The sequence below is a fragment of the Anabrus simplex genome, chromosome 1, assembly GCF_040414725.1.
Source record: "Anabrus simplex isolate iqAnaSimp1 chromosome 1, ASM4041472v1, whole genome shotgun sequence".
In the NCBI taxonomy this organism is placed as follows: Eukaryota; Metazoa; Arthropoda; class Insecta; order Orthoptera; family Tettigoniidae; genus Anabrus; species Anabrus simplex.
Genome location: NC_090265.1, coordinates 54,964,644 through 54,990,653, shown reverse-complemented (window position 1 = coordinate 54,990,653; position 26,010 = coordinate 54,964,644). Strand labels below are relative to the sequence as shown.

The 26,010-nt window shown below is 37.2% G+C and overlaps 1 protein-coding gene across 1 annotated transcript in view; it reads right to left on the bottom strand.

Annotated features, from left to right (window-relative positions):
- Positions 1 to 26,010, bottom strand: part of LOC136884060 (intermembrane lipid transfer protein Vps13) — an 816,621-nt gene that overhangs the window by 451,630 nt on the left and 338,981 nt on the right. The window contains exon 24 of the mRNA XM_067156088.2: positions 16,138 to 16,315. Coding sequence (XP_067012189.2) covers positions 16,138 to 16,315 — 178 coding nt within the window. The remainder of the gene's footprint in view (positions 1 to 16,137; positions 16,316 to 26,010) is intronic.

Genomic DNA, 26,010 nt, shown 5'->3' with positions numbered 1-26,010 from the left:
GGGCACACCAGCTTTATGAATTTTAGGAACAGCTCTAGCCGTAGGAAGTCCGGGTTTCATACTAATAAGCTGGCTTTTTTCTTGTTCAGTGAGCAGAAAAGAAGAATTTTTTAAGGTTTGTTTTAGGAGTTTCTGGATTTTTTGTGTGAGGTCCTTAACTATGGAGAAAGCACTATCTTTAAAGAAATCGGATGTTTTGCTGATATAATCTTTTTTATCTATGATGACCGTCGTGTTACCTATGTCAGCCTTGGTTACAATTAGGTCGTTGCCTTTAATTTTCTTTTTTAGGGCATGTAGGAGTTTCATATCAGTTTGTGTGTTCTTGTTGTTAGAATTGGAATAATTTGGCGAGTTCTTACAAGAGAGGATGTTATTAAGCTTCTTTTTAATTTCGTATCTTAGTTCATCTTGTGTATCTGAAGGTGTTTTGGAAATGGCCAGTTCCGATTCAGTTATCATTGTGATGATTGAGTTGGTTGTGTTCAAATCGGGCCAGTTATGTTTGGGTCCCTTGGCTAAAATTATTTCTTCATTTGTATTTAGGGGAGTATTGGATAGATTGATTACGGGTGAATGGAATTGGTTACAGTCATTTGCTGGTCTATTATTACGTTTGATTCTATGGTCCTGCGATTTAGATATCTTTAATTTCTCCAATTTATTATCCAAAGTATGTTGTTTTCTAGATAGGTCTAAAAATAATTTATCTTCAACTGATTGGAAAAAGATTGTCCTATGTACTTTAGATAACATTTCAGTTACCGCAAGGTGAGACTCGTTTAATTTATGGTTGAGGAATGATTTTTTCTTATACAAAAACTTGATTCTATCTTTCAACGAGATTTTGTTAGTCTTGGTTTGAGTTTTAGAGGTTTGTAACGAAATACGATGTTTCTTTTTGTTGTGTCTTAAGAAATTTGGTGTTAAATCAAACTGAATGCACTTGTTGAGAAAATCTATGTCTTTGCCTAATTTGGCTATTTTTAATTTAATGCCTAGATATTGGAAGGCTTTTCTTTTAGCTTGGTTAGCTTCATCATTTAAAGTAATAAACTTCATGGTTGGGTTCCGTATTGAGTTAAGACTTAACTTAAAAATGAGTACAAAATTTTATTGTTCCACCTTCTTAATACTCAATACCAACAAAACGGTCTAGCAATGGGTTCACCGGCTACCGGGATTCTCGCAGAAATCTATTTAGATTTTCTTGAGAACACAAAAATCAACAATAAATTTGATAACATCCTTTTTTTTGGGCTAGATACGTCGATGATCTCCTTGTAATTATTAACGAGAACCTGCAAGATGCTAATACCACACTTCTAACATTAAATAACATCGATCCTCACATTAAGTTCACTTTGGAATCAGAAGTAGATCAAAAAATCAATTTTTTGGATCTTACCATCACTAGACAACAGGAATCTTTAACCTACAAGATATACAGAAAATCCACCCATTCTGTCGTTACAATCCGACAAGATTCATTTCACCCCTTCCCCCACAAAAAAGCAACCTACAATAGTCTTATACACAGAGCATTCAACGTACCCATGAATAAAAGAGATTTCCATACAGAATTGAATACTAACCGTCATATTGCTAGATTCAATGGCTTTAATAATCAATTCATAGAAAATATCATTAGTAAACACAAATTCTGACCTAAGACCACGCTTAAAAAAGAACTATCCAAACACGAGCCTATCTCCACTTTTACCTATGTCAATGGAATTCACATGATTACTAATGTTTTAAAGAAGAAAGGCATGAAAATAGCCTTCAAAACCAGCAACAACAACATGCACATCCTACATAACACCTCACACATTAATAAAATGAACAGGTACTCAAAATCAGGTGTCTACAGAATTAGATGTAACACATGTTCAAATATTTCCTACATAGGGCAGACCGGTAGGAGCTTTAATATTAGATATTCTGAGCATTTCAACATAGTCAAATACAACAAATTTTCAGCCATCAGCCAACATATGGTCGATTATAACCATAGTTTTACGAACATCGAAACAGACATTGACATACTCGAAATAGCTAAAAAGGGACCTCTAGTCAACATAATTGAGAGTTTTTACATACATTTGGATCAATATTTTAATGCCAACTACAATCCTAATGAAATTACCGAGAAACCCAATATTTTATTTGATCATTTTATTTCCTATCATAGGAAAAATAAATCAGCTGTTCATAACCCTTTCTTGAAATCAATTAAGGGTCCCCCCCCACCACTAATACCATTAACTTCCCTCTCTCCTAACCTGCCCTGAACCATTCCCCCTTTCCCCCACCTCCCGTCTCCTTCCACACTTACGTCACCCTTCCGCTCTCCTCTTTTGCCGTTCTATTCCGTGTGACGCTCACTCTGTCCGTTGCACTCATTCCAGCAGCTTGTTCTACAAAAAGTGCAACGCGAATACTCATTATTTCACCCCCTCCCTCCCCTTGTTTTTCCTCCATTAGATCTTTTGAGTTAATTCCAATTTTGTTCTTCAGGTTCATTGGGTTCCGAATGAATGGAGACTACCTTTAAAAAACAGCAATCGTTCATGCTACATAGAACGAGTCCAGCTTTCTCAATTCGTCAAGCCTATACTGGTCATATTAGACAATTCCCTCTGCGCCATTGTGGATCTCGCTTTTAGAACCTTCCAGAAACTCACTTCATTTTTAAATTATGTCTTTTGCTTGTAATTTTGGCTAGGCTGATGATGGTCCAAAGAAACGGACCGAAACTAGTACCTTTTATATTGTAATATTTTGATAAACGTTAAATAATTTAAAGTATTGAGAAAATGGAACAATAAAATTTTGTACTCATTTTCAAGTTAAGTCTTAACTCAATATGGAACCCAACCATGAAGTTTATTACTTTAAAATTCTAAAAGACACACCAAAATATGACATAAAAACTTGAAAATAGGTTTCAAAAGGAATTAAATATTGTCCAAAAACTACTTACAAAATAATGTTTAATTAATCTCTCTACAAAAAAAGTTAATACTGATGCCAACTGACCACAGCAGACTGTTGGTCCTATAAAAATAAAACGTGTATGTCCAACCCTTGTCCCGTTTCTCTGCGGGGTCGGGTAAGAAGTGAAATTAAATTTCGTAGTCAGTTTTTATGACCGGATGCCCTGCCTGATGTCAACCCCATCAGAGAAGTTAATGAGATGAAATTAATGATATGTTAGTAGAATAAACTGAATTATTCTTCCTGTGAAAACAAGAAAAGGAATGTAACTGAATTCACACTTCAATGTAGAAAAGACTAAAGGATTCTGAGAAAAGAAAAAATATCCAACGTATGTCGTCTGCATTGGAATGGAAACAAAACAGAAGCCAAAAATGGTGTAGGTTTTATATTAAGAGAGGACATTGATGTCATCAGTGAGGTAATATATGTTAATGAAAGAATTATTAAGTTGAACATCTCTCTTAACAAGAGTGTGCTGACAGTAGTCCAGGTGTATGCCGCACAGACTGGCTGTAACAAAGAGGAAAAAGAACAATTCCGAACTGATTTAGAAGAAGCTATAGAAAGAGAGGAAAATATCATAGTAATTGGAGATCTAAATGCTCAAGTTGGATCAGTCAGGCTTGGATATGAAAATGTACAAAGGTCCACATGGTTATGGAGACAGGAACCCAGAAGGAGAAAGTCTTCTAGATCTATGTGTAAGGAATGGCTTGAGAATAAACAACAGTTGGTTTCAGAAGCAGCTAAGTCATAAACTAACAAGATACAGTTGGAATGGAGATACTAAAACTCTGATAGATTATTTTATATCAGACAATGAAGCAGGAAAGACCATATGTGATGTCAGAGTTATACCAAGTGAAAGCCTGGGCAGTGACCACAGACTTCTCCTCGCAACAATAAAGTACATTAAAATTTACAGACCTCAGAAATACAGGAAACCAAAAATCAAGACATGGGAGCTAAAGAAGGCAGAGAAACAAGCTGAATACACAAAAAATGTGACCAATAAATTACCATCAGATGCATTACAAGAAGGCAACATCGAGTGGACTAGATTCAAAGAAAGCATTGTCGGAGCTGCAGTAGAAGTTTGTGGTAAAACTAATAGCAAAATGAAGGCAAAAGAAACTCCTTGGTGGAACGATCGGATGAAGATTGCAGTGAAAGCGAAAAATGAAACCAGGAAAGCCAGAGATAAAGAAATGCAAAAAGGAAGTCAAAGGAATGAATCTAGAGTAAACGAACTGCAGCAGAAATACAGAGATCAGAAGCTACGAGTAAAGAAAATTGTGGCCGAAGAAAAACAGAAGGCTTGGACTGATTTCACAGATAAACTAGAGCAAGACAGCAAAGCTAATTCTAAATTACTTTACCGAACAATACAAAATATAAGAAGAGACAATGAATACATAACAGCAATAGAGGAACCAGATGGTAACATAGTCAGGGAAGAGACAGAAATAAGGAAGATCATGAAATCCTATTTTGATAATTTATACAACTGTACTGGGAAAGACTCCAATGATGTAACCATGCAGGTCAGTTTAAGCTGCAATGATGAGGCTGACCAAGAGAGCCCGCCAACATGGAAGGAAGTAGAGATTGCCCTTAATAGTATGCCCAAAGAAAGATCAACAGGATTTGATGAAGTCAGTGCAGATATGATCAAAGCAACTGGTGCAATAGGAATACAGTGGCTTCATAGAGTAATTAATGCAATATGGAAGGATAGGAAAGTCCTAGATGATTGGAAAAAGGGAATAATACCTCTCTTCAAAAAAGGAAGCCGGAAGAAATGTAGCAATTATAGAGGGATCACTTTATTGTCTCATGGTTTGAAAATATTTGAGAAAATACTTGAAAAAAGGCTAAGGAAAATAATAGAACCACAACTACAAGAAGAACAATATGGATTCAGAGAACACCGATCAACTACCGATCTCATATTTGCACTTAGAATACTGTTAGAAAAGCATTGGGAGAAGGGCAAAGACTTAACACTAGTGTTTTTGGATCTCGAAAAAGCATTTGACAGTGTTCCAAGGAAGACTATATGGGAATGCTTAAGAAAGAAAAATGTACCCAAAGGTCTTATCCAGAAAGTTAAAATGCTTGATGAAGACTGCTGCAGTTGCGTACAGATAAGAAACGGTAATTCTGATTGGTTCCAAACCACTAAAGGAGTGCAACAAGGCAGTACCCTTTCACCCTTACTTTTTATCACTGTCATGGATGAAGTCATGAAAGAAATTAAGCAGAAGAACAATATGGACATCAACGCATTTGCATTTGCAGATGATGTAGTAATTTGGGGAAATACAGAGAAGGAAGTCTATGAGAGGCTGAACACCTGGAATGAACATTTGAAAGCACACGGATTAACAATAAATAAATCAAAAAACTGTTACTATGTCTGTCAACAGGCAGAAGAAGAAAGGAAAAATAATGCTGGAAGGTACACAGCTGGAAACAGTAGACCAATATAAATATCTTGGGTGCATCATTTCAAGTGATAACAGAATACAGCATGAGATTAACAACCGCATTAAAAAATCAGCTCAGTTTTACCATCAAGTTCGGAACCTCCTCTGGAACGAACAAGTTCCCTTAAGATCAAAGCAGATTCTATTCCAATCATACTTCACCCCCATACTAACATATGGCCTAGAAACCTGCACAACAACCCAACAAGTGGATAGCAAACTACAAGCCGCAGAAATGAAGTTCCTATGTACTATGGTACAGAAGACAAAAAGGGACAGGGTAAGGAATGAAAGAATAAGGGAGGAAGCTGGTGTGTACCCATCCCTGAATGAAAAAGTGACAAGGGCCCATTTGAAATGGTTTGGCCATGTCAAACGATTGGACGATGGAAGGACAGCAAAACAATGGCTACACACAGTCATGGCCGGAAAACGACCGGTAGGAAGACCTAGGAAGAGATGGCTGGACCAAGTGAAAGAGGACATAGGAACAAGAGGAGTCAGCTGGGATGTCGTCTTGAGAGAAGTGATACATGGACAGACAGAAGTGGAGAGTGCTCGTAAACCACACCCGGGCAACTGGAGTGGAAAACATGATGATGATGATGATGATGATGAAGATGATGAAGTCTGCATAACTGATGATTTCACAGTTATTTAAACAGTCACTGACTGCACAGAAATACTACCTGGCAACAATGGGTTGGCACCACTTAATGGGGAATATTTTGGAGGGGTGAAGGAGGTGTAGGCTAGGCAAATCAGCAGCAAACTGGTCATATTTCTGATATTTTTTCATCCTATCTATCTCAACAACTTACTGATCATGAAACCAGCTACCCTCAAACTTCACTTAACCACAAAATACAGAGCAATTCATTTTAAAATTGGTGATTTTTGTTACCATCTTTTCTTTGTTTGGTGATAGGTATTGTGCCATTTCACTGTTTGCAATGAAATTTATCTGGAGCAAAAATGGTGACTATGCCATAAGAATGCCAGAAATAAAATGTCAACGTGTTCATAAATGTTAAGAGAATGATATTTTCTTCAGGTAAAAGAAGGGAAGAAATTATAGAAGGCGGTGAGAAAAGACGACATCAGAATATTGTTAAAATTTATTATTGAGAAAAAAATTTGATTTCACTGGCGACATACTGGCAGAGCACTACACGAATCAATTAGTGAAGAAGGCTGATTGAGAAGAAAGAAATATATAGCTAAAGATAAATAATAGTAAACATCTACAAGGGCGGTACAAGTCATCGGCGATAGAGAATTTATAATACTTCGTAGTATAAAACTGCACGAGCTAATTGGCAGATTACCTCAGTGCTACATCACGAGATACCGGCAAGAAGACGTACATAATGATAGGAATTCAATCTTAAGAAGTTACGGAATAATAACATCTGTTGCGCAAGACATAGAAAGATTATATTACGGTTAAATTGAAGCCTTGCTAGAGATATTGAAAGACTTTAAAACATCATAAGATATCATTATAAGAAGCAGTAGTTAAAGATTATCAATAGATCATAGTAGGCTTTGTATCCAGAAGATGACAAAATAGATCATGTTGATGTGCTTTTCTATTTCCACTGCACAAGAAACCAACTACGTCATGTGCTTGAAGTGCAGAGGCGGAGGCTACCTAGATGATGGTGACACAAACGACAAGTCAAGCCCATGAGGACCGGAGATGAGCAAAGACCATCCCTAACATTTCCGAGAGGCTGATACGATGCCGTGAACCCGAATACCGCATGAAAAGATAAGTTTATAAGATCATTCTTCTCGCAAGTAATTCAGATAATATTTGTTTTGAAAGTGCCATTTTTATATTTATGTTCCTTACTTGAAAGTGTTATGTGAAGTGCTATTTTAAGTTTCCTAAAGGAGTGATGTCACGTGAATAGTCAACTGAATTTACAGTATCAGAGGTTATTAGGTAATCATCTAACATGAAGGACAGATCCATTGATATAGGAAGTGATTAACCAGTGATGGTTTAATTTTTGCATTTGTAATGTTGCCAATGTTGAATGAAAAGAGATTAATTGGTGTGAATGCAATATTATGCAATATTGTGGTTAACATTAGGTTACATTACGGCATGTACTGTTAAGCCGAGATGAAATGAGATCGTATATAGATTATAACGTCGTAGGAAGATAAAGCAAGATAATTTATGGAATTTGAAGAAAATTTGAGAATAAAATAGAATATTTAGATGGATGATTAACGATGAGAGTGTAACATGCGTCAAGTTAAAATGAATTATTATGTTATTGTAATATACGATGAGATATGAGATGTATAATATGAAATGGATGAGTGATATATATGAAGAATAATGTTGGCGATGATTATTGCTTCGTCGTAAATGAAGAGAGAGAGAATTTTAGCCTTGAAATTAGGTTAATTGACGAAATTTGTGGTAAAGAATAATTATAATTGATTCTCAAAAGTATGTTAATTTTCAGGAAGTCTCATATAGTACCACTTACGATCCATATACGTGCCTATCCTAACAACTACTTATTTGATCATCGAAAATAATTCTAAATAGGGATGATAGCACAAATGTAACCTATTTCTGTACGAATTCCTAACCACAGATATTTTCATTCTGATAAGACAAGTTTAGACGAGTATTCATTCGCATTATATGATATCATATGATATCACAGGTGACATTACGCATAACTGAAAGTTGATGGTAACTATTAGAGTCTTCTTACAAACCGGATTACTTAATATCTAGTTGAATTACATTATCTACTTGTCAGATGTGAGTGAAATTTTTTTGAAATTAATATTTATTTTTAATGAACAACTCAATAAGTGTAATGACATTTCGGTCATTTACTTTTAAATAGAGGAATGACTTAAAGAGTTATCTTTTCTTCAAACAAGTGAAATACATTGAGAACTTGGACACAAATAATATTTCCTGGTGACTAAATGTGTTAGCTACTGGCAAATGAGTTTATTGTACTATGAATCAATTAGGGAATACTTAACTAAAGCAAGTGATAGTTTTAGACCAGATTACCGGTATGTGATGATGAATGAAAGATATAAAAGCGTGATCTTTATTTTATTTATATTTGAATCAATGTAAATAGTTTACGCCTGGCATTTTCAATAACTCCTAATCAAGATTGTAAATATTTTGAACATGTTTTCTTCTTGTTAATTTAGTTGGAGGCCTCTAATTTAAAATACTTGGAAAGTAACTGATGAGATGCGACATCAGTTGATTATTATTTATTTCATTAATGATATTCAAGATACTTAAACTACTTTTTCAAGATATTCTTTATTTTAATAAATAGTATTGTATAAAATTAATTATTTCTTTCAATGACTTCCTAGGATAAGTACTTAGTTTTTAAGTGAATGTAGATTAAGAATTAGGCTATGATATTTCGGAAAAGAACCGGATTCACGACTAGGAGACGTCAGTTGCGTAGGTTTGTTTATCCGACAGTCTACCAAGGTGGTGTTTTCTCTCGATATGGAACCCATAGCCCGGAAATTCGTCTGTATTTGGAAATTGATGTGTTCAAACTAGTCTGGATCTTACGCGACCCTACTTGGACACGGGAACAGCGCAGTATACAGTATCTTCTGTGAGAGAATTGCTTAATCTCGTGATGATGATGATGATGCTTGTTGTTTTAAGGGGCCTAACATCGAAGGTCATTGGCCCCTAATGCAACGAGGTGGACTACATGATATATGATTAAAATTTTTAAATGTATCCACTGAAAAGAGTTTTTAAAAAATGGTGATGAGTATGAGATTAAAACAATCAGTGGATCTAATTCGCAATGCCTTATTTTCTAATAAAATAAGAGAAAATACAGGAAAAATAAAAGGAATAAGGCATTGCCTGGTAATACTGATATATATAATTTACGTTAGACATGCTTTTGCTGGCAGGACCTAGTGTTTACAGTGCACTATGTCTTCTAGTATGGGCTAGAACAATTTTGTTACTTTCATTGATCTGTCTCTGTCTTATCTTTGGCTTCGACAAAATGAAAGTGACTGAGGTTTGACCAATGCTAGTAATGCCATTCCTTACGCAGCCAGTCCCTGCTATGAATGGTGTGAAACTATTGCTCATAGGGTCGATTGGTGCATGCATTTCAGTGGGCATGGCAGACTGATATGTAATAGCAACTTCTGGCTCGATGAGGAAAACAACGGGAAACTTCCTCACTCCTCATTTCCCTAGTATGCCTCTTCAGTGATGCCTAGGCCATCTATGGCAGCTCATGGCAGAACTGTTGAGGATCCAACCAGCCCTTGGGCTGATGACTACAGTAAACATACATACGTTAGACATTAAAATAACACATTAAAATACGCAACACAAACTAAAATAAAGTCAATAGGATAAAAGTGCAATTGACACAAATATACTAGCACGAAGGATATCATTACACATGATAAAATAGACCACTATCCCTCATAAAGCAGATGATGAGGTCTGCTGACTGCTCGTCATCTCGCAAGATAAGGGAGATTGTACTTGGGAGGTTAAGACTACGGTGAAGATTGAACAGGTCCATACACTCCGTAGGGATGTGTACCATGGTAAGATGATCGCCGCATATACACACCAGAGGGTGTTCTCCTTTCAAAAGATGCAAGTGAGTCAGGATACCATGGTCGATCCGAAGACGACATAATACCACGGCTTCCCTCCGCGAAGCACGAAGGGAAGTCCTCCATACCTTCGTTGTTCCTTTTATCATTCTCAGCTTATTTGGAAGTTGAATGGCCTGCCACTCCATCTCCCAATGGGACATAAACAGATGCCTCAGCTGAGTGCGAATATACTTGCTGGAACCTTGAAAGGCAACGGGAGCAGTGTAACTGCCTCCTTGGCAGCCTTATCTGCTAATTAATTTCCCTCTACACCCATGTGGCTTGGGAGCCACATAAACGTGATTCTGGTGCCAGCATCCGAACACCCGGCCAGCAGGTCCTGGACCCGCTGCACCAGAGGGTATCGAGGGAAACAAGTATCAATAGACTGTAGCGAGCTCAAGGAGTCAGTACACAAAAGAAAGTGTCGGCACTCATTGGATGCGTACCGCAGAGCTTCACAGATAGCACAGAGCTCTGTTGTGTACACACTACAGGTTTCTGGAAGAGCAAAAAGAAACCTATCATTGTAATTGCTTAATCTCAAAGGAGATGCTGAAATAAAATTCCTGTAGACACATTCGTACCCACTGTTGCATGTTTCTGATAGTTCGATGCAGTACTGCTGTGTTAATATTTTGTTTTTCAGTGACAATATTCTTCTTCAAATTGTCAACTGTTCTTGGGTGACTACAATAAACTATCTTTAAGGTAACTTCTAAGAAAAAATTGGTGGCATGAGGTAGGGTGATGTAGGAAGGCCATATCGTCTGTGAAATTCAGTCATCAAAGAAACTGTCGGTTAGGGTGAGAACTCATTTGACGTGTGGTGTAAGAATAACCTGTCTACTGAGACAAACAATGTAATGATTTATGAGGAGACTGCTCTAGATGGGCCCGGACATTTTCCACGGTGTTTTGTAAATGAGATGTATAATGTTTGCCAGTATAGCTTACCTAAGAACCTGTTGTTTCCAACTTCCTACCTAAGGCCAGAATTGTGCCCCTCTTCAGAGGAATGTATATGCCATACTATCTTTGGTATGCCTTTTGTGTAGCAGTGATGAACTTCGACACCAAAGATCAGGAATGAAGAGTAACTTACGAACTATGGCGACATCCCTCCTATACTTCACAGAAATAAACTCTCCTAACTCCAATGTCATTTGAAACAATAACTTCAGAATCTGTGTACAATGAACAAAGATTGGAATGAAGTGACAAAAAATTTGCAGGAGCCAGCATTTGAATTAGTATCTACAAAACGTCAAAGCAAGTATGCATGGTGGAATGCAGAATGCAAAAATTCAAACAGAGAAAGATTTGAGGTGTGGAAATCATGGAACGAGAATAAGTGTGTGACAAATTTGGAAAAATCACAAGAAATTAGGAAACAAACACACCAAACACTGAGAAGAGTCAGAAGGGAACACCTTAAGGTAGAAGTCACAGAAATGGATGAGAACTTCAAGGAAAACAATACCAGATTATTCCATTGGGCCTTTAAAAATAGAATCAAAGGCTATATAGCACTGAGCCTGGATTTCAAGAAAACAGAACTCTTGCCCTGAACAATAAAGATAACTGATAACTGTGAGATCCATGCAAAGTACTTTGAAGACCCCCTTAACTCCGAACTGCCACAGGAAAAATTGGATGAGAAGGACACAATCCAGAACCCAGATTCTGAACCACCAGACGAGGAAGGGGTAAGGAAGTAATAAACTCCCTAAAGAACAACAAAGCATCTGGTGAAGATGGAGTAACAGCAGAACTGTGGAAGATAGCCAATGACACCTTATAACTGAAGCGGCAGAACTGTTTTGGAATACCTGAAGAGAAGAAAAAATACCAGAAGAATGGCTAGTGGCATTAATACACCCGCTACATAAAAAGGGACTAAAAACAGACGTCATCAACTACCAAGGAATATCACTTTTATCTGTTAAGTATAAGTTTTTTTCTAAACTCCTATTGAACAGACTGACACTGCAAATTGACCACAAGTTGGGAGAGTGTCAGGCTGGCTTCAGGAGATGGCGCTCTTGTCAGGATCAAATCCTAAGTTTAAAAATGATAAATATTACAATGCGCAACCAAAGAACATCATCTCTTTCGTTGACTTTCAGAAAGCATCCGATTCAATAGATAAGAGAGACACATTGATGAACATTTTGAGAGAATATGGCATCAATCAAAAAACATTCAACTTACTTAGGTTAACACTTACAAACACCGTATCCAAAGTGAAACTTCGAGGAGAGATCAGCAAACCCTTCCAGATAAAAACAGGCCTGAGACAGGGTGACAGCTTATCACCAACACTGTTCAACGTGGTTCTAGATAAGGTCATGAAATCACTGTGGAAACATAATGACTCAGGTGCTATAATAGGTAGTAAAAATAAACAATCAAACCCAAGTGTTCGGCCTTTGCTGATGATTTGGCACTCTTCGCTGAGACAGAACAGGAAGCAATAACACAGATAAATGAACTACAAGAGATAGCCGAGAAAACAGGTTTAAAAATCTCCTTCTCAAAAATAGAGATGATGAGCACGGACAGGAATTATGTGAAGAGAACAATGAAGACGAAATATGGCGAAGTGAAGGTCACAAAGCAGTTTAAATACCTGGGAGAAATTATCAGCAGCAACGGGATGGATAAAGCGGCCATGGAAAATAGAAGACTTAAGTTGGAAAGGCTAAACATTGCCACCAAAGCCATTTACAACAAAAAGAATCTCTCCATCAATGCGAAACTAAGACATTATGATGCTGTGGTAAAACCAGTGATTCTGTTTGGGGTGGAAACAGCAACACTAACGAACCTGGAAAAACTACTAAAGATTGAAAGGAGAATATTGAGGATGATTTACGGCCCAAGGGTGGTAGAGGGAAACTACAGATTACGCTCAAATAAGGAGATATACAAAATAACAGAAGACCTGGAAACAACAATAAGGAAAAGACGGTTGCGATTCTATGGACACATGGTCAGAATGGATCCAACAAGGTTAAATAAACAAATTTTTAATAAAATATACTACTTGAAGAGCCAGGGGGGATATGCCAAGCAGACGAAGGAAGAACTCAGGAGGTTAGGAAATGCAGATGAAGAATGTCATGATAGAGACCAATTCAGGAAAAGACTTTCCAACATATAAGTTCTTGTGGAAGAAAAGAAAGAGCGCAGAGGAGGAAGATACACTGAAGAGAGAAGAGTGCAACATTCTGAAAGAATGAAGGCACTGTGGAGAAAGAGGAAGTAAGAAGGCATGATAAGAAGGAAGTGAAGTGGTATTGGCGTGGTCCTAAGTTTGGCCAGTTAGCAAGAAAGAAGAACAAAGATATGTAATTTTTAAAATCACCCATTTATGTGAACCAATCTGCATCTCTAACAAGAGGAACCACAGTAACCAAACACAAATAAAATCACTTGTCATGTGAATAATACTTAAAGAATGGCAGAAACTATATTGTTATGTGTTGGCAGAGTAAATAAATAAGACAGAACATGGTAGCTTCCTATTTCTAAGATTTAACTAAATACTAAAACTACACGTTCATACACACACAACTGCCGAGCTTACAATTTACACAACCACACAGGATACACACTTATAACAGTTTGCCCTCTCTTAGTTTCTCATATTTTATCTACAATGACACATACACACACACGCACGCACGCTAGTCCCACAGCTCGGGATAGTATCCGTCTGCTGTCCACTCAGTCCGCAGAACTCTACTCACAGTCTGCACACGTCAACATACAGTGTTCCTTTTGCGCTGCTTCATAACACCTAAGGTTCTTCTCAAGCAGCCAGCCCCACGACGTCAGGGAAAAAGGAACGAGTCCTCGGCTCCAACTGACAGACATCGCAGCCCAGGCCATCACTGACTGCACTCTTTGCTAACTCACACCAGCTGAACTACAGCAACTAACTAAGTCAATCCATAGGTCGCGCCTGACTTAAATACCTGGACCCGTGCCATCTGGATGCTTCCAGAAGGGACAGGCCTCCAGAGTCTTCCCGAAAGCAAATACTCTCCGTGCGCTGTCCAGATTCTTCCATAATGCTGGAGGCCTCCATTACGCGAGCAGGAAAATCCAGATAGCAGCAGCGGGGGCGCTGACCAATCCACAAGCAGCTGTCCTCCGCCTGGTGAGTGGAGTAGGGAGAGGGTGGACCTTCCTTGTGATGAGCGTACGATTGGAGCCGACTACCTCGCGTTACTTTCCGTGGTTGTACATTGGCATGGCAGACGCAGTGGGTCACCATACCACAATATTATAATTATTAGTGAAGTCCACTAGGGAGCGCTTATGACTAGTTCTTTTTGGATGCTCGCTTTGTTCCCAATACCTCTTGAGTCCTGCAATTAGTTTTTCCTTTCTTTACTGTGAAAAAGATTTGCAAGATTTAACAACATCTGGAGAGGAGACCATGAATATTTAGACAGCAGTATCAGAAATCCCAGCGGAAGCTAAGTCTCTCCTTTACTTTATTTAGCCACATACCAGTCTTATAGCTTTTGATGAGTGAGAAAATCTTCCCGTAAGCCTGCTGTTGTCCATTCTCAGAAGGTGCCCATAAAATTTCAGCCGCCTAAGTCGCATGCTTGGGTTCGCCTTTTCCAGCTGTTGGTACAGTGCAGAGTTCCCTTTCAGTCAGCAGGTTTCATTCAGGAGCACTCTTGATCCATGAATTTTCTGGAGGATACATCTTTAGACATTTTCCAAGTCATCTGTGGTGCATTTCCTGTTCATATGTTCTCTGCCCTGCCCGCTTTAATTTCTTGATGGATGCTGAACTGTGACAATATGGAAGCTGCTGGGGTATGGGTGGTGCTGAGTAATGACATTCGGGGCACGACTAGTGCGTCTGAGTGTTATAAAAGGTGTTGCTCATAGAGTTAGCTGTGCTACTGTCCGGCCCAGTGAGGAAAAGCAATGGAAAACTACCTCACTCCTCATGTTACCTAGTATGCCTCATTTGGATACTGCCATTGGTTTTTGTGGTTTTCCTATAACTGCATAGCCTTTCGTGGTACTATTTGAGGATCCAAACAGCCTCTGGGCTGATGACCTAACAGACAGACATGTTCTCCGCAGCATGTAAGAACTGGGGTCTGACAACAGTTTTGTAATGGCATATTTTGGCGTTCTTCGAAATGCACTTCTTGTTGTAACGGTTCTGTGACAGTTAGTATGCTGCGTTGAGTTTGGCTCATCTGTCTAAGATGGACGTTCTATCTCTACCATTAGGATGATTCCATCTGCCAAGATACCAGAATCGATTAACTTTTCCAATCTTTACATAGACAGTTGTCAAAGGGGCTTTACTGGGTGCTTACTCATGAAGTACTTTGCCTTTTCATATGATATTTGTAGTCCTGTCTTTGCCACTGTTTCCTGTAAGGATTCAACAGCTACTGCAACACCCTTAGAATTGTTGGTTAGGATCGAGATGTCATCAGCGAAGGCCAGGCTCCTGATCTCGATCTTGCGTGTTCTGACTTCAAAGGTAACGGATTTGATTCTGAGATTGCTCAGTGTAAGTTCTCAGGTCTTCATGACTTTTTCGAGCACCAGATTGAAGAGAACATGAGAGAGGCCATTTCCTTGTTTCACACCAGTTGTGATTTTGAAACTCTGAGACAGTTCTCTTCTGAATTTTACCTTGGAGGTGTCTGTGAGAGTCTGTTCGATGAGGGCATGTATATTAAAATATATGACCAAGAAGGAGCTTTTATACCATTTTCTTGGTAAAATATGAGTTAACGATAAAATATAGTAAAATATTCATTTATATGACCTGTGAAAACAATACTATATTCCAAAAAGCTTGAAATGCATTTAACTTACTATAATAAAAAGAGACAAGGAGAAAATGACATATCACAGAAAACTGAGCCCTAATAATAGTATAGGGGTAAAAAAAAAAAAAAAAAAAAAAAAAACAGTAATTTCAAACCTTCTATAATCCTGGATCGTTCTGCTGTAGGTGGTGGTTCTTTCCAATCTACAGATGGTTGTGCTGGTGGTGTGTGTTCTGCTTGGGGTGGTGTTACAGGCTTTGATGGTTCACCTTCAGCTAAATTTTCTGATGCTACCTTGAGCATCATATTATAGTCTTCCTGACTTATTTTAATCTGCAAATAAGAATACAGTAGTCTCGTAATTAATTCAAATGATTACCAATCATATGATTCTTATGCGGAATCTTTAATAATAAGTACAAAACCTCTTTTTTTTTCTTTCTTTTTTTTTTTTCCAGTAAGTACCGTTTTTAAATATCACTACTGCAGCGCTTTGGTCACCATGCAGTACCTGCACGCTCAGTATTGTCCCCTTCAAATTTGGCTCATAATAAGCATTTTATTATGTATTCTTAATGGCTAATAATATTCTTTCATTGGGAGTACAGAGTAAAGTTTTATTTGTGAGTAGCTGTGTCCTATGTCAGAAAGGGTTTGACCTGTTTTGGAGGAGGGCAGAGTATTGATTTTTTTTCCAGCTTAGTGATCGACAACACATGTTAGTCACGTGGCAGGCCAGAAAATTTTCAAGGTTGCTTCCATATGAACTGGAATGCACATCAAACTCGCACACAGTCCAGTAATTTCTAGAATCATTACGGCCTATCACAGTACGTCAAGTTAACCAATTAGACGTCAAGAAAGTGCCACACCTCCACGGCTGTGAACATATAAAACTCAGTAGAAGTGAATAAGACCCTCTCTTATATTTTGATCCCGTACTGATGCAGATTTTCGTGAGCTCTAAGTTACGTGTCTTCGCCACTTTATTTATATGACGTGATTAACCTGATACATTTTCTAATGCCATTTGGATCAGTTTCAGCTACCATCGATCTTCAAGTAAGAAGAGGACCTCTACAATTCATAGTCATCGTCTACACCAGGATGCTTCGCCTACTTTCAAGAAGAGTAAATAATTCAGCTTCGGAAATGGACTTTGCTGTCATCATATCGTGCTAAATGTAGGCACATTCTAGCATGAGAGAGAAAGCGACCAGGACGACTATCAACATGTAAGCTGATACCACCATCCAGGAGGAGATAGAGTCTCATCACAAATTTAAGTACAATTTTGTAATGATATTACTGTTCATCTATGTAGAAGTAGTATGATCCTCTTCATTTGCATAAATATTTCTATTAGACTAGTGCAATTCTGCAATATTTTCATACTTCATTCTTTTGGTGGCATGGTAGTGTTGATACATTGTGTGTGAATGTAATTTTGGATTCTATCAGTATAGTCTGTTCTCGAATGTCTTCCGAGATTATTCCAAGTCCCATGCACATGTTTAAACTTGACATTTAAAAGTAATGGACCTCTCGGATAAAATATAATTTAATTTAATTAATTTCAGATTTATGAACTCGTGTGGGATAGAATTTGCATTGTGTCTGATGTGATGAATTTCAGTGTGCATTTCATCTTATGCATTTCCGTGGATTTATGCTGGGTAGCATCTTCGAATTCACAGCTAAATTCAGTTTTTATGTAGAACTAAAAATCACCAATGATGATGATGATAATAATAATAATAATAATAATAATATTAATAATAATAATAATAATAATAATAATAATAATAATAATAATAATTGTACCAGGAGGTACACCCCTATCCCACGCATTCTAATTCTGCGCCTAATAGTACTCTCCTACTGATAAGAATGTGCAACTGATTATGTAATAAATTTGAACTTTTGTCTCAAGGTGTCACTACTAAAACCTAGGATCCTGCACCCTGGTGCGAAGTGAAAGAACTTTCCTGAAGAAGTTTTGTATCTCTAGGTTTCTGGTAACTAAGTGATGTTCATTTATTTCTGGGTTGGCAATATTTCCCTCCTTTTCGCCAGTTTTGAATTTAGCCAATCCCAAATTTTTGTAATTAATTTCTAACCTATCCTGTGTTTCTTCTCCATCTTTGTATCAGCCAATAAAATTTATGTGGGTGTGTCTTAATGATTCATGAAAGATCTCGAATCTTCCCTGAGGGTTTAAATACCGTGGCTTTCCACGCCTCTTGGCCACTTCAATTACATCTAGCTTAGCGTGTGGATATGTAGCAGGGGGCAGGAAGCGCCTCTTTCTTCGGGCAACAGATCTTCAACAAGGTAATGGCCATTTAACATCTTTTCTTGCTAGCTCAGCAGTTTAACCCGCGGGGAAGGTTCGAAACCTTTAATATGTAACCCATCTCTTAAAATGTAAATCTCTTTTCAGTCTATATAAAAACTACAAATTTCTTCAACTGTAAATCGGGGATAGAGAGTGCTTTACCCTCTCGAGCTCTCCTTCATTTTTGAATTTGAGGCGACTATGTTCTCGTAACCGTTTTTCTCTTCCTTCTTAATGTGTTAATTTTATTTTGTATACTAGTCACCTCCATAGATTGGGATTAGCTGCTGTGTAATCGGCCTAGTGCCTCTTAGGTTTTAAAATGTGTATTTAGGAGAGTTAACTCACGCCTCCATTCCTTTTGCATTTAGGGCCATTTAACGTAACCCATTATTTTTCATTTTAGGCCCAGCAGAGTGGGTACAAGTTACCCCTGGTTATTTATAAGTGTGCCTTGAGGGCAGTTTGTAGTAAAGTCCGTTTATGGCCTCTTAATAGGCTTGTAAGATTGAGAGTGGGTCAGCTCTTTCTACCATTTTGAAAGGTGCCTCGGGGAGGCGTGACATTTTGATTGCTGGGAGCTAGTGCTCCATGTAATTAGGGGCGTTCTGCCCTTTGATAATTTATGGTTGTGAGCTGAGAGCTCAAGGATTGATGAATTTGGGCTCGTAGCCCAGGATTTGTAAAGACCCCTTAACTTGTGCTTTCTTTTGTAAAGTTGCATTGTACCCGATTTTCTTTGTTATTTCACCTAGTGAAAGACTGTTAATGTTTTGGTATTGTTAATTGTTAAATCTTGTTATCTGTTGAAAATATAACCTTTATTTAAATTTTAATTCATCTTTCGGACTTGTAGTTAGACCCATTCCAGGCCGCACCTTCTTTCACCTCTGCTGGTCCAGGGCAACCCCGTAGTAATAATACTAATAATAATAATCATAATCATAATAATAATAATAATAATAATAATAATAATAATAATAATAACAATAACAACAACAACAACAACAATAATAATAAATTTTAAGATCAGGTTAAACCAAAGATTAACGGTCTTCAGTGATAAATAATATTTGATGTTTTTGCGAGATAGTTAATATGTGCCTTGGTGATGAATTATGAGCCTGGAATATGGCAATCCTGTAGGATTAATTTATGGATTATTTGGAGATGCATGTGTATTGGATTACCATGCGTTATAGGAATTATTGGAGCATGTGTTATGTGATATTTATGAGATTTAGGGATAATAATAAATTTATTGTGACTCAATGACCATGTGCCTGGTGACATTGATGTTTACCTATGATAATAGTGCGTGATATTGTTAACCAGTTCTAAATATCTGATTGTTGAATTTCTATCTGATCGACATTTCAGTATTCATGTTATTTTCTGTAATAAGTGAGTGCCAATCTTCAATCATGTGTCACTGAATGGCGGACATAACGATTTACCTCATACTGTCATCTGACTAATCCACTGCTAGGATTATGATAAAAATCTAAATCTAAAAATCAAATTCTAGGACTCACTTGTAAATAATCTCAATAAATGTCCTGTATCATGGGTGTGAATGTGAATGAATGCAGTAGTTAGCGAAATTATTTTCTGTGATTTATTGAAATGTGGTTCTAACCTGACTGTGTGTTCACCATAGTGGGCTCAGGTTATTTCAACGTTGTTTGTGTTGATTTATCGTGCAGAATTAATGGTGTTTAGTGAATTTTATTATATATTTAAGTAAAGCTTTACATAGATGTGCTATTAAAAATGAATAGGTTCGTATTATCTTAACCTCGTACGAACAGGTTTAAAGGAAATAAATGCAACAGAAAGAATTTTAAAAATAAGTGATAGAATACGTGCAGACAATGTACAAAAATTACTGAAGCTGTGTTTAGGCACATGTGGGGAGAACAGAGAGGTTTTTGAAATGAAACTAGACAATGACATGGAAGTGTGCCATCACCACTGTTATTCAAATTGGTTCTGGAAAAAATTGTGAAGGAGAAAATTTAAAATACCGGGACAGAGAGCTGAAGGTAATGCTGTTTGTGGTGTAGGAAACAAACAGGGAAGAAGTACAAGAGCAACATGTTGAGTGAGATTATTGAAGATTATGGAATGAAAATCAGTGGTGATAAAGAATAAGTCAATAGTGTTGACTTGAGGAGAAAGGGAAGAGAATGAAATTTTACAAATAAATGGACAAAACCTTGAAATTGTGGAGAGCTTCAAGCACTTGGGAAGCAAACTGATGCAGGACTGGACATGGAGGTCGGTGAAAGGATTCAACAGGAAATTGAGAGACCTGGACACAGCCAGGAAGCACAGGAAATTAAGTCATAGGAATTAGATGAATACTGTTACTTGGGAAGCAGAAATAATAATAATAATAATAATGTTATTTGTTTTACATCCCACTAACTACTCTTTTACAGTTTTCGGAGACGCCGAGGTGCCGGAATTTAGACCTGCAGGAGTTCTTTTACGAGCCAGTAAATCTACTGACACGAGGCTGATGTATTTGAGCACTTTCATATACCTCCAGACTGAGCCAGGATCGAACCTACCATGTTGGGGTCAGAAGGCCAGCGCCTTAACCGTCTGAGCCACTCAGCCCGGCGGAAGCAGAAATAACTAGCAACAGTAGAAGTAAGGACAACATAAAATGCAGATTAACAAAAGTAACTATAATCTGTCACCTATGATAATTTAAGCACATAAGTATGAAGGGTGAGTTTTCCACCTAATCAAAACTTTAATTTACAAAATGTTTAGTATCATTTACATTAAAACAGTACCGGTTTCGACCTGTAAATAGGTCATCAGCTGTTGGTGAACCTGCTTAATAGCGATTGTAAATAATAAAAACACTACTAAAAACTAATTAAACAAGAATGCCTTATTCTAATATTCTAATATAATACTAATGTTAATATATGTATGGTACAATTTTAAGGCTTTGACTTGTTGGAGTACCATTCAAATGTCTATGCTGTTGCCAACATTATGTCAAACAAGGTATATACATATGGTACAATGAAGGGCTTGGGCATGCTGGAGTCTCATGAATGCCACATATTCCAAAAATTTATATAGCCGAGGTTAAAAATAGGGTATAGTTCTTAGAGAATAAAGGGTCACCAAGGTTTTGGTGTCAGTTCAAATATCTATGCAGTGTGCCAGCATTATGTCCAGCTGTTGTATATATAGAATCAAGGTGCATTGTTGGGCCGCAATTTTGCGGGGAACATTGCGTTCAGTAGATTGAGGTTCTGTAGCTTGTTTAACAGGTATTATGTTCATTCTTAGTCTATGTTGTTGCTGATACATGCTAGTTTTCAGGACTCTTGTTGAGGCATACCATGCTATGTATGATATATTGAAATTAAAGAAAGTAGGTTGGTAGAGCTCCCCTCTTCATACTTGTATTTACGCTCAGGTAAGTTAAAAAATCAGAGAGAAAAAGGAAGTAGGAATTAATATAACTGATAGTGTGTGCCTGCTAAATGGTTTGTGTGCTATAGAGTGTGTGTTACTTACGTGTGGGCTGGATATGTCCTTAAGTATAGTCGGGAGTGTGCTGCACACTGTTGTGTGTGTCGTGTGGCTGTCGTGTTCAGATTGAGAGGTGGTGGGGAGGGGGAAGCAGCCTCTGGAGGGGGTGGGGTGGAGTAGGGTGTGTCTTTTGGGTTGTCTGTGGGTTTGTGTCTGTTGATTCTTTTTAAATATGTGTCTTTTAGAAAGAGAATGGCTGTATTGAAGAGAATGTTTGTTTTATCTGTGATTTTATTTAAGCTGAGGTTGGGATTAGCATATTGGTCCATATTTATATAAAAATCTTCCATTATATTGAGCAATGGGCCTGTGGGGTTCATATTTAAAATTTCCATGTCATTCTTGATATTAGTGAACTTATGCTTGTGTTCCTCGACATGTTGCCCATATGATATCATTAACATGTACTCCAACATACCCACACAGAAAACAATAAAACTAATAGAATCAAATTTAAGAAATCACAGTAATCTACTGTAAGTGTCCTTGAAATAGATTAATTAATTAATTTACTTGAATTTGCCCTCAACAATAATTACTTTAGATTCCACGACACTATCTACAAACAACAAGGCCGTCCCATGGGTTCACCAGCTTCAAGGATATTAGCTGAGATCTACATAGACCACTTAGAGCACTCAGAAATTAGCAAAATTAACAATATATCATTCTTGTGCAGATTTGTAGATGATATCTTCATTGTTATAGACTGCAGGTTTACAAACGAAAACAACATACTTGAACAGCTAAACCAAATAGATCCACATATAAAATTTACAATGGAAACCGAGGAAGATCACACACTGAATTATCTTGATTTATCAGTCACTAAAACTGAAGACCATTTAACATACAAAATCTATAGAAAACCTACACAAACCTCCAATACTATAAAAGTAGATTCCACTCACCCTAATGCACACAAAAAGGTGGCATACTACAGTACAATATACAGAGCTTTCAACATACCCCTGTCCCAGGAAGAATTAAATAAAGAACTAAACCTAAATCATGAAATAGAGGAGCACAACGGATACAACAGAAACATGATAAACATTATCATTCACAAAATAAAACATCAACTGAAATCCAAATTAAGTAGAAACAACAAACCTAAGAAAGACTACGCACTCTTTACCTTTAACACCACCTACATCCACCCCATAACTAATATTTTCAAAAGACACAATTTAAGAATAGCTTACAGGACCACACGTAATAATGCTTCCATTTTACGTAACACTAAATCTGTCAATGAAAACAACAAATACAGCCACTCAGGAATATACCCATAAAATGCAACGATTGTGAAGTCAGCTACATCGGGTGCACCGGCAGACGTTTTTCAATTAGCTACAACGAACATATCAATGCCACTAAATACAATCGCTTTTCATCCATAGGGCAACATGTCGAGTAACACAAGCATAAGTTCATTAATATCGAGAATGACATGGAAATTTTAAATATGAACCCCACAGGCCCATTGCTCAATATAATGAAAGATTTTTATATCAATATGGACCAATACGCTAATCCCAACCTCAACTTAAATGAAATCACAGATAAAACAAACATTCTCTTCAACACAGCCATTCTCTTTCTAAAAGACACATATTTAAAAAGAATCAACAGACACAAACAACCCAAAAGAGACACCCTACTCTACCTCACCCCCTCCAGAGGCTGCATACCCCTCCCCACCACCTCTCAATCTGAACACTACAACAGCCACACGACGTACACACATCAGTGTGCAGCACACTCCCGACTATACTTAAGGACATATCCAGCCCACACGTAAGTAACACACACTCTATAGCACACAAACCATTTAGCAGGCACTCTCTATCAATTATTCTAATTCCTACTTCCTTTTTCTTTCTCAGATTTTTGAATTTACCTGAGCGTAAATACAAGTATGAAGAGGGGAGCTCTACCAACCTACTTTCTTTTCAATATATCATACATAGCATGATATGCCTCAACAAGGATCCTGAAAACTAGCATGTATCAGCAACAACATAGACTAAGAATGAACATAATACCTGTTAAACAAGCTACAGAACCTCAATCTACTGAACGCAATGTTCCCTGCAAAACTGCGGCCCAACAATGCACCTTGATTCTATATATACAACAGCTGGACATAATGCTGGCACACTCCATAGATGAACAGACACCAAAACTTCAGTGACCCTTTGTTCTCTAAGAACTATACCCTATTTTTAACCACAGCTATACAATTTTTTTGGAATATGTGGCATTCCTGGGACTCCAGCATGCCAAAGCCCTTTATTGTACCATATGTATATACCTTGTTGGACGTTATGTTGGCAACAACATACACATTTGAATGGTACTCCAATAAGTCAAAACCCTATAATAATTGTACCATATGTATATATCTTAACATTAGTATTATATTAGAATATTAGAATAAGGCATTCTTCTTTAAATAGTTTTTAGTAGTGTTTTTATTACGTACAATCGCTATTAAGCAGGTTCATTTGATGACCTATTTACAGGTCGAAACCGGTACTGTTTTAATGTAAATTAAAGTACCGATTAGGTGGAAAACTCACACTTCATACTTGTGTAACAAAAGTAAGGAAGGCCTTTCTTAAGAAAATATATTTGCTCACGTCGAACATTGATATCAGAATTAGAAACCTGTTTTTGAAGACTTCTGTCTGGAACGTGATACTATACAGAAGTGAAACATACATGATAACTAGCTCAGAAGGGAACAGAATAGAAGTTTTTGAAATGTGTTGTTACAGAAGAATGCTGAAGGAGAGATGGATAGATCGAATCGTGAATGAAGAGATACTAAAACGAACTGGTAAGTGGAGTACCATTTGATGAAATTTGACTGGAAGAAGAGATAGAATCATGATTAAGACATTGGTTCAGTTAGTTCCTGAAGAAAGTATAGACAGTAAAAATGGTTGGTATAAACCAAAGCATGAATACAACAAACAAATTAGAGTAGTTTTTGGATGTAGTACTTATGCAGAAAGGAAAAGGTTAATTCAGGTTAGGATGGCATGGAGTGCTGCATCAAGCCAGTTTAGGGACTGGTGGTAAACAACAACAACAACAAAACTTATATTATGCAGCATTTTTCTGCACAATATTACTGTCTGGATCCAGAACATACTAATTCATTCATCAATAAACAAAGAAACAACAACAAAAATGAACCAACATTAATAATAGAAATGGAAATGAAAGGACAGACAAATTTCCACTTAATATCAGAACTACCCAACTGAAGTATTTTAATACAATTTCTAATTCTGACTTCAATGCAGGTTTACATAAAATCAGCTTCATGGTCCGTATCGCACTTCAATAGATTCCTCCTCAGTTGAAGCTATAGGTGACAGCAAGGAAGTTCTTGACACACCTATATCCCCCGCTCCTCCTCCTCCTCAGGTGCAAGAACAAGGAAGAACGCATCATCAATATTACACCCGGCGCAAAACTGTGAAAGAATGACAGGAGTTACTGTTCCAAAGGAAAGCAGGCTTAATAAGATTTGACAACTAGGAATTAGTTATATTTTCATCTACATTAATTATAAGAGCCGCACTGTGATATCAGGATTTCTTCATTTCGATAATTACTTATAAATTGTATAATTTTTAATTTATAAATTGATCTTTTTTCATGGATTATTAAGAAAAGAATATTTATTAGGACAATTTCTCTATGGAATATTGTACAAGTGTTTCCTTGACGACTGCTTTCTATTGTAGAAATAATTTATATATTTTCTCTTGAGTTATTTGTTTGTTTTAATCTTGTCAATCTTATGTTAATTTCAAGGACACTTCCTCTAAAGCATTACTTTGTCTATTTTATATTTTTCATCTAAACATTGTTATGTGGCTGAAGATGTTGTTAATATACGAAACATGTACCACTTTTGACCAATAAAAATTGCCTTAGGCAATCATTGTATCGACTAGGTGGAAAATAAATAAATACTTCAATGCAGGTGGCGCTGTGGGTACTGCTAGTAAATTACGAAAATTTCATTCTTTCCTTGTATAATGCCAGCTGTTGAACCAGTTGTCGATGGGTCAATTTTTAAACAATTGCAGTGGTAATGCTACAC